General features: G+C 43.9%; 1 protein-coding gene across 1 annotated transcript in view; it reads left to right on the top strand.

Annotated features, from left to right (window-relative positions):
* Positions 1 to 3,739: 3,739 nt before the first annotated feature.
* Positions 3,740 to 15,428, top strand: part of LOC126994888 (neogenin-like) — a 30,515-nt gene continuing 18,826 nt past the window's right edge. Inside the window, exons 1-9 of the mRNA XM_050854155.1 lie at positions 3,740 to 3,748; positions 4,528 to 4,630; positions 4,920 to 5,078; positions 6,258 to 6,460; positions 7,219 to 7,318; positions 8,295 to 8,459; positions 9,066 to 9,252; positions 9,821 to 9,983; positions 10,472 to 10,617. Coding sequence (XP_050710112.1) covers positions 3,740 to 3,748; positions 4,528 to 4,630; positions 4,920 to 5,078; positions 6,258 to 6,460; positions 7,219 to 7,318; positions 8,295 to 8,305 — 585 coding nt within the window. The 3' untranslated portion in view covers positions 8,306 to 8,459; positions 9,066 to 9,252; positions 9,821 to 9,983; positions 10,472 to 10,617. The remainder of the gene's footprint in view (positions 3,749 to 4,527; positions 4,631 to 4,919; positions 5,079 to 6,257; positions 6,461 to 7,218; positions 7,319 to 8,294; positions 8,460 to 9,065; positions 9,253 to 9,820; positions 9,984 to 10,471; positions 10,618 to 15,428) is intronic.

The following is a 15,428-nucleotide window of genomic DNA, read 5'->3' as shown; positions in this document are numbered from 1 at the left end:
AGTTTCAGTATTTTCAAGTCCCTTCACCACAGGCCTCATCAAAGGGTCAATGCAACGGAGATGAGCACTGAAGCCTCGGGCAGCAGCAGTGTTTGCAACCAACTTTACCTTAACTTTTCTACCCCTATATCAAGTACATACATATTTTTTTATTTGATATATATATATATATATATATATATATATATATATATATATATATATATATATATATATATATATATATATATATATATATATATATATATATATATATATATATATATATATATATATATATATATATATATATATATATATATATATATATATATATATATATATATATATATATATATATATATATATATATATATATATATATATATATATATATATATATATATATATATATATATATATATATATATATCAACGACAAAACAAAGACCAAAAGGATAGTGTGAGTATGAGTGTGTGTGTGTGTGTGTGTGTGTGTGTGTGTGTGTGTGTGTGTGTGTGTGTCTGTATGTGTGTGTGTGTGTGTGTGTGTGTGTGTGTGTGTGTGTTATCCAGTAAATTCCAATTTCTCTTCAGTCATATATAACGTCATCTCCCTCACACTTGTTCCGTAATGAATTACCTATGTATTTTGTCCTTCCCTCTACTATTATTATTATTATTATTATTATTATTATTATTATTATTATTATTATTATTATTATTATTTCACTCTGCTTCATCCTATAATCCTATATAATTTCATTTGCTTCTATATACATTATTTTTTTCTCTTTCTTTATTTTAGTTTGGTTTATTATTTTTAATTATGGTATTTTTTATTTTGCCGAGCTTCTATTATGTATGTATATTCTACCACTGTTATATTTCTAACTAATGTTCAGTATTCTGTATTTTGTATATTTTTTTGTTCCAAGATATATTTGCATTATTCCTATTTTTTTCTTATATATCTATTTTCTTCACTTTTGCCTGAAAAGCTTATGCTTATATAAAGGCAGGCCTCTAACAATACATACATCGACATATGTAACTGCACCTAGTAGGCTATTAATAAATGTTTCAAATGTTATACAGATGAACCTTCTCATAAGTGACGCCAGACAGCTTCTTGACGTGGCTGGGCACAGCAGTGTTCTAAAACTATGCAACAGTAACAACAGCCTTGTATACACACGACTGTTATAGCGCGTCCCCCAAGAGGCTGCAACAACGGCTCCGAGTTACGATAAGAAGTTTTGAATTATTCGTCAGATTACTCGTAGAACCCAAACACCTGCATGTGTGTATGTATGGGGGAAGGGGAGGTTGTGTTTGTGTTTGTGTGTGTGTGTGTGTGTGTGTGTGTGTGTGTGTGTGTGTGTGTGTGTGTGTGCCTATAACTGTCTGCGTTTGTTGTTTGTGTATCGGATTGTGTGTCTGTGTATTTTTCGGTGTGTGCTTGTGTCTGCCTGTTTGTTTGTCTCACTCTGGGTCCCCGTGCGTGTTCACCATTCTGTTTGTGTCTGCGTGGTTGTCTTTCTCTCTGTCTGTACAGCTGCCTGTGTGTGAATATGTGACTCAAAATATTTCCTCTTCTGATACCAACACGAACGCCATATTTCCGGAACAACGAACTCATAAAATCTATCTAAGCCAGTCCATTATCGATACCTTCACTAACGCCATCTGTGCATTAAAAACACAACTCTTCTGTCAAATACAGTGAGCACACTTTGACTTCTGTCAGGAATTTTTGGAATACAATTATACGAATACTTCCTAATACGGTTTTCCACTACTACTACTACTACTACTACTACTACTACTACTACTACTACTACTACTACTACGAGAATCAGCACTCTCTTAATCAATCAATCAATCAATGGGGGCATACGCCAGGGGGTGCGTCGCCTCGCCCACCCTACGACGCCAAGCCCGGGGGTCCCTCCGGGCGAGTCTCCTGCAGGCCCCCTTCCCAACCCGAGTACCTCCCGGCAAGATCTATCGACTTGCTTAAGCCACGAACTCCGTGGGCGTCCCCGTGGCCTCCTCCACTCAGGATTGTCTCTCACAGAGACAACCCGATGAGCAGGATCAGCTTCCGGAAAACGTGCCCGTATAGCCGGAGTTGGCGTTGACGGACTATGCAGGTAATATATGTCGAATCAGCCTCACGGAGTAGTCGCCTGTTTGACACAAAGTCCTTCCAGCGATATCCCATGATTCTGCGTAGACACTTATTACTAAAGGCATCAATCCGCCTCTCCAAGTCCCCGTTTAGTGTCCATGTCTCACAACCATGGAGTAAGACAGGGAGCACAAGGGACTTGAAGATCCGCGTCTTTGTACACCTGCACAGGTATCGACAACGCCATATACTCGTGTTGAGCGAGTCCATAGCACCGTGGGCCAGACCAATCCGCCGTAAGACTTCCTGGCCAGACTCACCGTTGTTATGAACTACGCTACCAAGATACGTGAAACTTTCCGAGATTTCAACGTCCTCGCCACGCATGAACAGACTGTACTGTGTCATCCAGCAAGCCTCCAAACACCTGTACCATGGTCATGGCACAGGATACCTGGAGTATAAAGGTCTACGCCGCCTCGTGCAGTGCCTCGAGAGCCATCACCAAGACCTCCAGCGACTCCGCCAGGATTACTGCATCATCAGCAAAAACAAGGACCCTGGTATTGCCAATGGATGCTCCGCAGGTCCACAACTCTGCCCAGTACCCAGTCCATACAAGTGTTGAAAAGCGCTGGGGCCTCACTCCCGCATTCACGGGAAAGAAGCTGGACAACCCCCCACACACACACACACTTCACAGCACTCTCTGTCCCAGAATACAGGCCAGTCAGCAAACCAATAGTCCTCGCAGGAATCCCACGGAGTCGCAGAAGATCCCAGAGTGCCTCACGATCGATGCACTGAATCAAACGCCTTCCTGAGATCGACACAGGCTGCAAGCATCCCCTGTCGAAACTCACCTCGGCGCTCCACCACTCGTAAACCTTCTATCAGTCGATCAATCTCATTCATTCATTCAGTCAGTCAGTCAACCAGTTTGTCTGTCAGGCAATCGGTCAGTCTGTCAGACAGTCAATCCATCATTCATTCAGTCAGTCAGTCAACCAGTTTGTCTGTCAGGCAATCGGTCAGTCTGTCAGACAGTCAATCCATCATTCATTCAGTCAGTCAGTTAACCAGCTATATAGTCAGTCAGTATATCATGCGGTCAGGCAGTCAGTCAGTTAGTCAGTCAGTCAATTAGTCAACCAGTCAGTCAGTCAGTTAATCAGTCAGTCAGTGAGTCAGTCATTAGAGGAAACAAGAACAGTTTTGTGGTGAGGAAGGTGCTTGAAAAATAGTGTCTGTTGAATGCAGCACTTATATTTACCGGGATGATGTCAGCAAGGAGAGTCAATTAACAGTTTAACTGGAGCACACGAGTTTAGCAACTAGACGAATACAAATGAATAAGAGATAAATTTACACATCATAGATAGACAACTATAATATAAGGTAAGTACAATGTTCCAAGTACGACAATTTCGTATCGCTGGCGAGTCACACGGGCGTGAAGTTGCCAGCTCGTTACACTCAGCCTGTTATATTTGCCGATCTCCCACCCAAAACCTGTCTCTGGCGCCCAATAACGAGACTCAGATATAGTTATCACTAAAACCGTTGATTCCTGATGTGTTTTAGCAATGGTTAAGCGTCGAAAACCGGTACATGCACGAGGGCGAGATGATGAAGGCAAGTTATCCCAGCATCGTTTCCAGATTGTCGTACTCGGAGCATTACATTTACCAGCTTCTCCCGCATAAATATCACCAGGAAACATGAATAATAAACCATTTCAACAATAACTACAAATAAATATCGTTATTGTGACCCAGGAAACAGTTTTGGGGATGGAAATTGGGAAACATGAGAAACTGAGTACGACAATCTGGCAACGTTGTACAATAATCCCAGCCATCAGCTGTTCAGTGTTTGTTTACCTCGCGCGGGGAGAGAGGAAGGGCTGTGCTCCGTGCTTCCCCTTGTTATCCTCGTGCTCCCGGCCTTGTAGCGGTGCCGTGGCGGGGCGTGTAGGCGTTGACATGTAAGCCCCGGTCGTCTACCCTCCGTGCCCTATGGGGGTCCGTGGACGGGGCAGGTAGTTTGGGTTAACCCGTCCGCTGCGGTTGGCACGGGTTTGGATTTCACTGTTAGCCTAGTATCATATATATAGTTTCATGTCTTTCTCTGTCTCTGTGGTGGATAGTGGAGTGTTTCCCATGTGGTATTGGTGTGCTGGATATCCTCTCCCAAGGTGCAGGACTACATTTTCTTCATTGAATTGTAGCAGCCACTTTTTGTTCCACTCCTGTAGCTTGATGAGGTCTTCTGCTAGGAAATGCACATTCAAGGGGACAAATATACTTTTCCCATTTCATTTCAACAGAGTAAATTTTAATGTAAGTGGAATTTTTCCATGTCAAGAATATGCTAACAGCTCCTCATTTTCATTTTCCATTTCCATCTTGCAGCACACACGGTCAGCACTGCCCATACACTCAGTCCACCCTGGCAGGGACCTCACCAATGACCTCCATGAAAACAGGGTCCCAGACAAGCCAGTTGGTCTGAAGGGTGAGTGTTTCCCTCAGTGTTGTGATTTACATCCTCTGTCCCCTTCAAATTGTCCCTCCTACCTCCTACCTCCTTATCCATCACTTACATTCTTAATTCCCAACAAACAGTATAAACCTAATATATGTGTTGTGTATAGAATTTAGGATAACTTACAGGTACAATACATTTGTATAATTTTGTTTTCATGGTACAAAATATTCATGTTTGGAAGCCATGATAAAACCTACATAGTGATCATGATGGTGGAGTCACTGTGTTATCTGCAGTGTCTTGTGGTCCATTACAGCCATGGCGCTGACTGACCACATCAGGGTGTGTTGGCAGCCCCCCGCACAGCACAATGTGCTGCTGTGCGGCTACACCATTGCCTGGGACCAAGGCGTGGCGGACATCTACTCCAAGATCGTGGACAGCAAGCAGCACGGTTACATCATTGATAAGCTGGGTGTGTAAGATGATCATTTGTGACTAATTCTCCATTTTCTGGCCCAGTAGTATGCAGACCTGCAGTGTGATTCTCCACAAGACAGGGATTTTGAATTAGCCACTTCTACATTTGTGTTGAGCCAAGAGAAGGTAAAGATTTTGTTAGCCTGTCAAATGCGATTGGCACGGATTTGCCCTCACTGTTAGTCTGGTAACCTTTCTCTGCCTCTCTGGTGGACAGTGGAATGTTTCCCATGTGGATATCCCCTCCCAAGGTGCAGGACTTTACATTTTTCTTCACTGAATTTTAGTAGAAACATTTTGATCCATTTCTATAGCTTGGTGAGGTCTTCTGGTAGGAAATCCACAGTCAATGGGTTAAATGATATCATAGTTAACCATTTATTGAGTCTGGAGTTAACATTACATTCACCCCCCCCAAAAAAAATGATGATGGAGTCCATAACAAGTTTTCATTTAAGCAAAGTAAAGTGAAGGTAGAGATCTTGCTAAGTAGATCATAGTTAAACATTTATTGAGTCTGTTAACATTTCACACACACACACACACACACACACACACACACACACACACACACAAACACACACAGAAAAGTATTTACACACCATCATAAAGTTAGCTCTCCATATTGTGAAGACCCTGGACCATGAGAGCAATTATTGAGGGAAAGGAGGTGGTATTCTGAGTTGCCATTTTCAGACTCATCATCGTTCAGGCTCATTCCTCTGTCTGCCCTGAACTCTCAGATATTTCCTGGGTGGTCATAATGTTAGTCAGGTTATTCATTGGTTATCCGTGGCCTGTTATCTGTCTTTCTACCTGTTGTCTGTTAGTCTATCTCATTTGTTATCTGTTCTGCCCAGTTTAACCCCTTGACTGCGGATTTCCTAGCAGCAGACCTCGCCAAGCTACAGGAATGGAACAAAAAGTGTCCGTGGCTACAGTTCAGTGAAGAAAAGTGTAGTCCTGCACCTTGGGAGGGGATATCCAGCACACCAATACCACATGGGAAACACTCCACTATCCACCACAGACAGCGAGAGAAAGACCTGGGACTATGTTACCAGGCTACCAGTGAAGGCAAAATCCGTGCCAATCGCAGCGGACGGGTTAAGGGTCGTGAAAAAATTGTTGTATTGTTACGATTAGGTCCATAACAAGTTCTCCATCTCCTCAGAACCCAACATGGAGTTTGTGATAAGCCTGCGAGCCTTCAACAACGTGGGTGACGGGCAACCGGTGTACCAGCAAGTCCGCACCCAGCCAGAGGAGGAGGTGGTGGCACCCACGCTGGACCCGGCGGTGTGGGTGAAGGCCGTGGTGCTGACGCCCTTCACCGTGGTGCTGCAGTGGGCGGACACCATGCTGAGCCAGAACCAGGTGATTTATTTATTTATTTTTTTATTATTACTTTTTTTTTTTTTTCAAGGGAGGCAACTCAAGGTAAACAAATTAAACAACAATTAAAAGGCCACTAGATGCCGTTCCAAACACAAGCATGAAGAATGGGAGGTCAAAAGAGGTCAGTTTTGGGTAGTGTTGCTGGGCTGCTTCAGGGAGGGCAGTCATCAGCTGGAAAATATATGTTTTATCTCATGTTCTTTGTGCACTGTGTCACAGACTTGCCACTTGCATCAACACAGCAGCGGAAAAGTTAGTCATTTGTCAAGGAACTTATTCACCACTTACACATTCTTGTTTCCCTGCACACACTCCCTTATTCACCTCATATCCACCTCTCCACATCCTTATTCGTAACTTGCATCCTTCTCCCTCCTACAAACAGCCCCTCATTCACCTCATATCTTCCTCTCTATATCCTTATCCATTACTTACTCATACTCTCGTCCCAGCAAACTCCCTTATTCACCTCACGCCCACCTCACATCCTTATCCATAACTCATGCATCCTCTTTTCCTGCAAACAGTCCCTTATACACCTCATATCCTCCCTCATACATCCTTATCCTTCACTTACACATCCTCTTTTTCCTGCAAGCACTCCCTCACACCCTTCCTATCCTCCTGTCATTCATGTCTCATTTCACAAGCCAGTCCTTCATCCAGTGACCTTTCTTATGTTTTCCTTCCGTCCTTGTACCTGACTCCCTGTTAATACTGACCTTTGACTCCTGCAGTACAACAGCTGCACCACCTTCTCGTCCTCATCCTCCAGCCGCTACGTCAACGCCACGGATGTGACCTGCCTCATTGACAGCCTCAAGCCATCAACAGTGTGTGAGTTTGCTGTGAAGACCATCAGGGTGAGACCACAGTGCTGGAAGCCTTCGTTCTTCTTTCAGTAAATATTCACTCAGTCCTGCAACACTTCTCAAGGAAATCCTGCACAGCTGAATCCTTGCTGTGATGAGGCACAGAGAAATTATGACTCATAGGGTGAGCTATTATTAGTGTTTGAGATATTGATTTTTTCATTGACCTTTTGCAAATACTTAAAAATGAACCTTACATAATGGTATTAGAAACAGCACAGCAGGGTTGGCAATGATTTAATCAAATTGATTTAATCAAATGATTAAATCATTGACTTTATTTGTATTTTTTCTGAGTAAAAGTATTCCATAGGTTAAATGATGTGCTCCAAAGATGATAAAGTAAAACAACCTATTCATGTGCAATGATTCATTTATTCTCTTCAAAGTATAAAAAAAAGATTCCTACATTATTATATCCTCCTGCGCTAATGTTGCCAACTTGACATGTTTTTTACTAGGTAAAAAATCAGCCTCCTCTAGTCTTTACTAACTTGGCTGGCAATGTATCATAATAGCAACCAAGGTTTGCAACCAAACTGTAACAGAATAGAAGTAGATATTCTTCTGTATGGTAATAATATAATATTCTGTCATGAAAATGACAACTTCAGGCAACTCTATCTGTCCTAAACCTGCTCCTGTACCAACTACAAACAAGTACTGAACAAGTATGTATCTGGATCCTTGACTGTGCTCAGACTTACAGGCCTAAACTTAAACTTAAAGTAACCTATGGAAACTTGAATCACTCACCAGGATATATATATATATATATATATATATATATATATATATATATATATATATATATATATATATATATATATATATATATATATATATATATTTATATTTATATATATAAATGTATGATGGGGGAACTTTGAAGTTTTGGTGTGCCAAAATCACACTTTTTCCCACACACTTGTCCCCATCAGGTTTGGCGTGAGTCCCCCTATAGCCTGGTGGCCTCCAACACCCTGCTGGTGGCCCGGCCGTCCTGGCCCTCCCTGGCCAGCCGTCCACCACCACCTTCACCCGGCAGCCGTCCACCACCACCTTCACCCGGCAGCCGCTGCAGCGGAACAATGGGAGGATCACAGGTGAGCTGATGGGTTACCAGGATGGCATCTTCAAATTATAAAATAAAAAAGTCAGTGTGCCAAACCACAGTGATGTACTAGACTACATAGTTAAGGGAACACACCTTCACTGACGTGGAAAAGACCTGGATATATAGTAAATAAACAGTGACTTAGGTCATGGTGGTGGGCAGCGTGGGCCAGGCAGGAAGCAAGAACCATACATCCTGTCAGCCACTATAAATACAATTTGCCTGAGCCACTACTGGGCTGGGGTCATCCAAGAGGCCCCTCCAAAGAGCCTACTGGAGCTATGGGCAGCACTTAACCCAGTAGCTGCAGGGATCATGTTTCTGAAAGGCCACTCTAAGCACTGCCTTGGGCCGACCATCAGGACCCACCGGGAAGAAGCCTACCGGCGCAATAGGCCGCGACGTAAAAAAGAGAGAGAGAGAGAAAATCATCACTCAGGCAAGCCATTTTATAATATATATCAATGCATTTGTGATCAGTTTATGCATCATCTATTTAGGCCCGTCGCTGCTACACGGTAAAGCCACAAATTTTGCCTGTCACTGGTACACGGTTAAAATAAGATTATTGAGGGAGTAATTTTGTTTGTTCCAGGCTACTTGATATTCCTCACCACGGACCAAACTGTCAGTGACTGGGTGACGGGGGAAGTGACGGGGGACTGGCTCACCCTCACCGTCCATGGACTGACGCCTTCAAGGAAGTATTTGCACAAGATGCACTCTCACAATGTCAAAGGTTTTGGTCCATTCTCCTCCGTGGAAAGCTTCACGACTTCCAGGTAAGGAAGTGTTAGTCTTAGGGAGCCGTCATTGCTGTGGTGCATCAGTCACTGTTCTCCCAGTTATGCACATGTTGTGTCCCACCACACTGTCCCTCATCATGGAGCACTCCCTCCCTGAGGCTGACTTGAGGCCCATTACCTGCATGCTGTGTGTTGTGGTGCATCAGTCACTGTTCTCCCAGTTATGCACATGTTGTGTCCCACCATACTGTCCCTCATCATGGAGCACTCCCTCCCTGAGGCTGACTTGAGGCCCATTACCTGCATGCTCTGTGAATGCCACCTCTGGCTCTGTGGACATGTGGGTAAACCCTGCTTACCAGGTTGTTTATGTAAGACACAATCCTTAGTAAAGAGTGTGCCCAGAAAGTTGGGTTAGAGCAGGTTGATGGATCCTGCTGGGAGGTACATGGTATGGGGAAGGTGCCTGCATGGGGACCTGCACAGAGGAACCCCCAAGAATGGTGTCATAGTTTGGGTGAGGCAGGCTGGCAGAGGCCCCCATTGATTGACTGATTGATTAAGCCAATGTTAAAAATATTATACATCTGCTCCTGTGTTCCAGCTGTTGACAAGAGCATCGGTGAGCCCCCAGGCTGGTGTGTGGAGCGAGAGGCCTGATTGTGCTGGTGATCGCTGGCGTGGCAGGAGCCATGACCAGCTGGGGGCCTTCTTGGCCACCACACTGTACTGCCGCGGGTCAAGGCGGAGCCCAGGCCAAGCATTGTGTAAGGTGGCAGGACAGTTTCTTGTTGGTGTGTTTCATCCCATGACTCATTTCAGCAATCCTTTACACTGACTGCAGGAACTTTTTATTCACTTTGTAATATGGAGAACAAGGCTGCAGGGCATAGTCCACAAAGACTTAAGTTTGCCAAGATTAGAGAAAGAAAAAGAAATGTTCAAGATGGACTTTCATTTTGTGCTATACATAGTTGCAGGGTAACAAGTGACCTCTGTTTGTGATATCTGTGTCTCTTGGTGGAGCAGCTAACACGTGTTTCTAACTTGTGATTGCTTGCAGTGTGCTGGCTGGGAGCTATTTCTTTAAATGAATTCAAATATGCTTTGTTGAACTCAAACCTCATACCTTTAACATCCATCCTGTTCTGAAGATTGCATGTACCCTTCCATCTCCCTCTGGACAGCCCTGCGAGGTACAGCAGCAGCACTCAGTAGTATTTAGCAGCTAGTAAGATGCATCACTTCCTTGCAGTGTTGGCGGCAGCTGCAGTGAGAGCAACAAGCCTGGCGTCCAGCCTCCAGACCTGTGGATCCATCACGGCCACTTGGAGCTGAAGAACTTTGACAAGGGTGAGCGCAGCAACTCCCCCAACCACGCCTCCATCATCCAGCACACAGGTGGGTGTCTTTGTCAGTCAGTGAACAGTGTGCAGCTCATGGGAGTCCTGTCATTTGTGTGGTATTTTTTGTAATATTTGGTTGCTGGTGTTTTGTTGCCAGTCACTGCTGCGTTGTAGTGTGCCAGTGACGCCACACAACCTTACACAACCCCCGGACACTCCAGTATGAGAGTCATCACACATTACAGAGTTTCCATCTATCTCTATCCAGACACTCCCTCCTTGCCTGCTCAAAGTTTCTCAAAGATCTTTCCCCCCTCTCCCTAACGTACTCTTGCACCCTATCCCTCCATTTCACTGGAGGTCGTCCTCTAGCATTCCCTCCCTCTATCTCACTCACATACACCCTTCTGGTCATCTTACTCTCCTTCATTCGCTCCATGTGGCCAAACCACTTTAAAGTCTGTCGCTTCACTTCTTCCACCACTCCACGCTTCTTCCCTTCACCCCCGTGACACATTCCAAAACGCTCGTACACACTTTCATTACTCATTCCATCCATTCTACTCACACCACAAGCACTCCTCAAATAACTCATTTCCAATGCCTGCACTCTAGACCTCTGACTTTCATTGCAGGCCCTCGTTTCACTTGCATATGTGAGGGTTGGTACTATTATTGTATTTCTCAAATCCCTCTTTACCTCCATGCTCACACTTCTGCCATTCATGATTTGTCTCAAAGACCCTACCACCCTTCTTCCTTGCAATGCCCTTTCTCTTGTCACTCTCTCTGCACCACCATGCTTACACATAACTGATCCTTGTTGAAAGCTTGTTAACTTAATTTCAGGGACTGGAGTTTCCAAAGCGGGTCCACAGTAACCGTCGGCTTTGAAGTTCCGGATAGCTTCCTCACTTTCCTTATTAAAAAGTCAACAAACATGTTAGCCTAGGTAACTAATTTCCTAACCTAACCTAAACTAGCTAAACTAACCTAATCTAACCAAACTAACCTAACCAAACTAACTTAACCTAATCTTTATATATCGCTGTCAGCATTATAAATACTTTTTGGAGTGTATATTAAATGGGGTTAAAATTAATCTAAATAAGAAGCTCCTTCTGGTGAGAAGGGTAAGGCCTCTCACACTTGCGGGCGAGACCCGTGTCCGCGCTTATAATGCGTACGCGAGCCTTCCCGCGTATCCATTCAGACAGCGCGGGTGAAAACTGGCCGCCACCCGCATGGAGGTGGAAGGAGGCAGGAGAAAGACAGGAAAATGTAATGAAAGCCAGTGAAGGCACGGCCATCTGGAGGAAAGGAGAGACAAAAATACAGCTGGAGGAGGAAGGGAGATAAAGGAATAAAATTGATAAAATGAAAGACCAAAAATTAAGATAGCTGGCAGAGTAAAAAGAGAAAATGGGATAAAGGAGAGAAGGGAGCGGGAAGATGAGGAAGTAAACACAAGGGAGAAGAGCATCAAAATTCTTCCTACAAATAAAGTTAAAAATAAAAGTGAAACAGGAAAATGAACGCCGACTACCAAACTTTCCAACTTGCTATCAAGGCATAACACACAGGTCAGGTTAGATTAGTTAATATTTAGTGTTTTAGGTTGTTAGGTAAGGGCAGGCTATTTATTTGTATATTTTTGTTTGGTCCATAGTGCTGGTGGGCTTTCATGATGGGGCCTGTTGGCTGGCCCCAGCCTGTTAGTGGTGCTGGCAAGTGTTTTATAGTGGGGCCATCTTGCCTGGCCCATACTGTCCCCCTGGAGGAGCTCCACTTGATCCTCTTGGGAGAGTGTCCCCATAGTCTGGGTTGACAGGCGGGCACCAGGACAGCATGCGGGTAGTCTTGTGCAATGACTGAACAGTGTCAGCTTGTAGGGGGGGAGGGAACTTGATCCCAGGTCATCCAGCACACTGTGCCCACACGCTGTCCACCCAGCCACCGCCTCCCAGACTGAATTTGGTACAGCCATGCCTTGGTGTACGAGCTTAATTCCTTCCGGAATTTGACTCTTAAATCAAAACAAACGCAGACTGTTCTGCTGAAAACCCAAAGATCACACCCTAGAGCACAAACGTGAGCAGGCCTGAGCATGCAGGTGCCGCCTCTGTGAGCGTACAATGTGGACTGAGACCCCGCTCCCATTGTTTTCCGCTCTGGTCCTGCGGTGAACAAAGGGAACGTGTCCTCCACTCGTACAAACAGGATGCTCCTAAACCAGGTCACCACTCCTAAAGCAAGCCATTGTTTGTGATCTTTTTTTGCTAGTAAATCAAAACACTTATGTAGGGGCACTTGAAAACCAAGGTGTTACTGTACTTACAGACAAACCTTGGGTATTGAACAGTCTTTTTGAACAAATTGGATCACAAACATAATGAACAATGCTCCAGTTTTCTCTCTCGGCCTGGGTTCAGGAACAAGCTAAACGGTAACAGCCTCAGGAATCTGTGAACGCCCACATTTGTGCTTTTTATCTTTTGGTTCTGTCAGTAAGCCGCCGTGACTTCTCTCTCTTTATTTTTACTCCTTCTTCCTATCCCTTACTTCTCTCCTCTTTCCTCCCTTGCTGCACATCACTTTATACTCTAGCTCATCCCTATACAGTCCAAACCCCTTATGCAAGAGTTAACCAGCATCTTCATTCTTTCATCCTTGTGTTGTCCAAACCCCTTATGCAAGAGTTAACCAGGATCTTTATTCTTTCATCCTTGTGCTGGTGAATTCCTGAACATCTTTCCTTGGCCTCTTTCACAAGGAGAGTACCAGGACACCTCTCCTCCCGAGACTGATATTTCTTTTGGCCTCTCTTTTGTTGGAGCAGCGTCTAGCGGGCTTGTTGTTGTTGTTTTTGTCCCTTGCTGTAAAAAAGATGAAAGCAGTTTGCCAGTGGCAGTGTTTCTGAGGCTATGACAAGCCAGACATTGGCATGAGGATTTGGCCAAGAAAATCCCAGACACTGGTAGAGAAGCCTTCATTTGGGGTCAGGCTTGTATCACATTGTGTGTCATGGGAAAGTTGGCTTCACTTTACAAACAGTTCACTTTAAGAACAACATTTAGGAGCCAATTGGGTAAAGGTTCCACTGAAGTATTTCTTTTCTGCCCACTTCACACTCTGTGGTGTTTTCTTCTAAAGTTCATATGAGTGTTTGTTTTGAGGCCTCATTGAGTTGTGCCAATGAACAATAACCATAGCACTGCACGGCTTCCTGTACATCAGGTGACCGGGGGGGGTGGGGGGTGACAGTGAGAGAAGAGGAGATGAGGAGGAGGAAAAGAGAGCAGCATGGAAGAGAGGAACGATTGAGAGAATAAAAATAAAAGTAAAATAATGACGAAAAAATGGAAGAAAAATTAATAGGAAAAAAGAAAGGGAATAAGAGAGAGAGAGAGAGAGAGAGAGAGAGAGAGAGACCAACTTTCTATACAACAAAGTGAGGTCATTCCTTGTTGATTTATAACATAGGGTGCTGGCCATCATGTGTTGAAAGATATCCTGAATTTAACCTAACTTAACAAAACCCAGTCACTATATAGGTCTTGACTCAGAAAACTTGTCTATGCTTCCTTACTAATGAGACTTTCTATAAAACAAAGGGGGATCATTCTTTGTTGATTTATACCATAAGGTGCTGGCTATCATGTGTTTGAAGATACCCTGAATTTAACCTAACATGATTTAACAAAACCCAATCGCTACGCATCTTGACTCAGAAAACTCATCTATGCTTCCTTACTAATGAGACTTTCTACACAACAAAGTGGGGTTATTCCTGGTGGCAGTTTAACCCTTCTCCTCAACCATGGACTAAAAATACCACTCCTAAATACCTGACTGATCTCCTTCTTTGGCCCAACCATAAATTACCTTACCTTACCTTACCCTACCTTACCTTACCATACCCTACCTTACCTTACCTTACCTTGCCCTACCTTACCCTACTTCTAATTTTATATTGATTTACATTACAGGAATTAGTAGTGATGTTAGTAAATTTGCAGATGATACCAAGATCGGTAGAGTAATTGAGTCGGATCAGGACGCTAGTATTCTCCAAGGTGAACTCAACAGATTATATGACTGGGCGGATAAATGGCAGATGGAGTTCAATGTAGGGAAGTGCAGTATTCTGAGTGTAGGTAGGAACAACCCCTCACACAACTATTGCTTAAATGACACTCTCATAAGTAGGTCTGGGTGCGAGGGATTTAGGGGTCTTAGTGAGCTCTGATCTCCGTCCAAGGGCACAATGCATTCAAGCTAGAAATCGAGCTAATAGGGTACTGGGATTTATTTCAAGGAGCGTAAGCAACAGAAGCCCCGAAGTCTTCCTCAAACTATATTTAGCATTAGTTAGACCTCATCTTGACTATGCGGTTCAGTTCTGGTCACCCTACTATAGAATGGATATCAAAATGTTAGAATCAGTGCAGAGGAGGATGACTAAGATGATTCAGGTGTTGAGAAACTTGCCATACGAGGAAAGACTCAAACAGTTAAACTTGCATTCTCTAGAAAGGCGAAGGGTGCGTGGAGACATGATCGAGGTTTATAAATGGATGAAGGGCTTTAATAAGGGAGACATTCATAAGGTTTTGTTGGTAAGAGAACCGGGTAGGACACGAAGTAACGGGTTTAAACTGGATAAATTCAGATTCAACAGGGACATAGGCAAAAATTGGTTTACTAACAGGGTGGTGGATGAGTGGAATAGGCTTAGCAGTCATGTGGTGAGTGCCAATACAATTGTCACATTCAAAAATAGACTAGATAAATTCATGGACAGCGATATTAGGTGGGGTTAGATACACGGGAGCTTAGGGTCAAAGGAGCTGCCTCGTACAGGCC

Source organism: Eriocheir sinensis, unplaced genomic scaffold (genome assembly GCF_024679095.1).
Source record: "Eriocheir sinensis breed Jianghai 21 unplaced genomic scaffold, ASM2467909v1 Scaffold909, whole genome shotgun sequence".
NCBI lineage: Eukaryota > Metazoa > Arthropoda > Malacostraca > Decapoda > Varunidae > Eriocheir > Eriocheir sinensis.
This window is presented reverse-complemented; position numbering and strand designations above follow the sequence as displayed.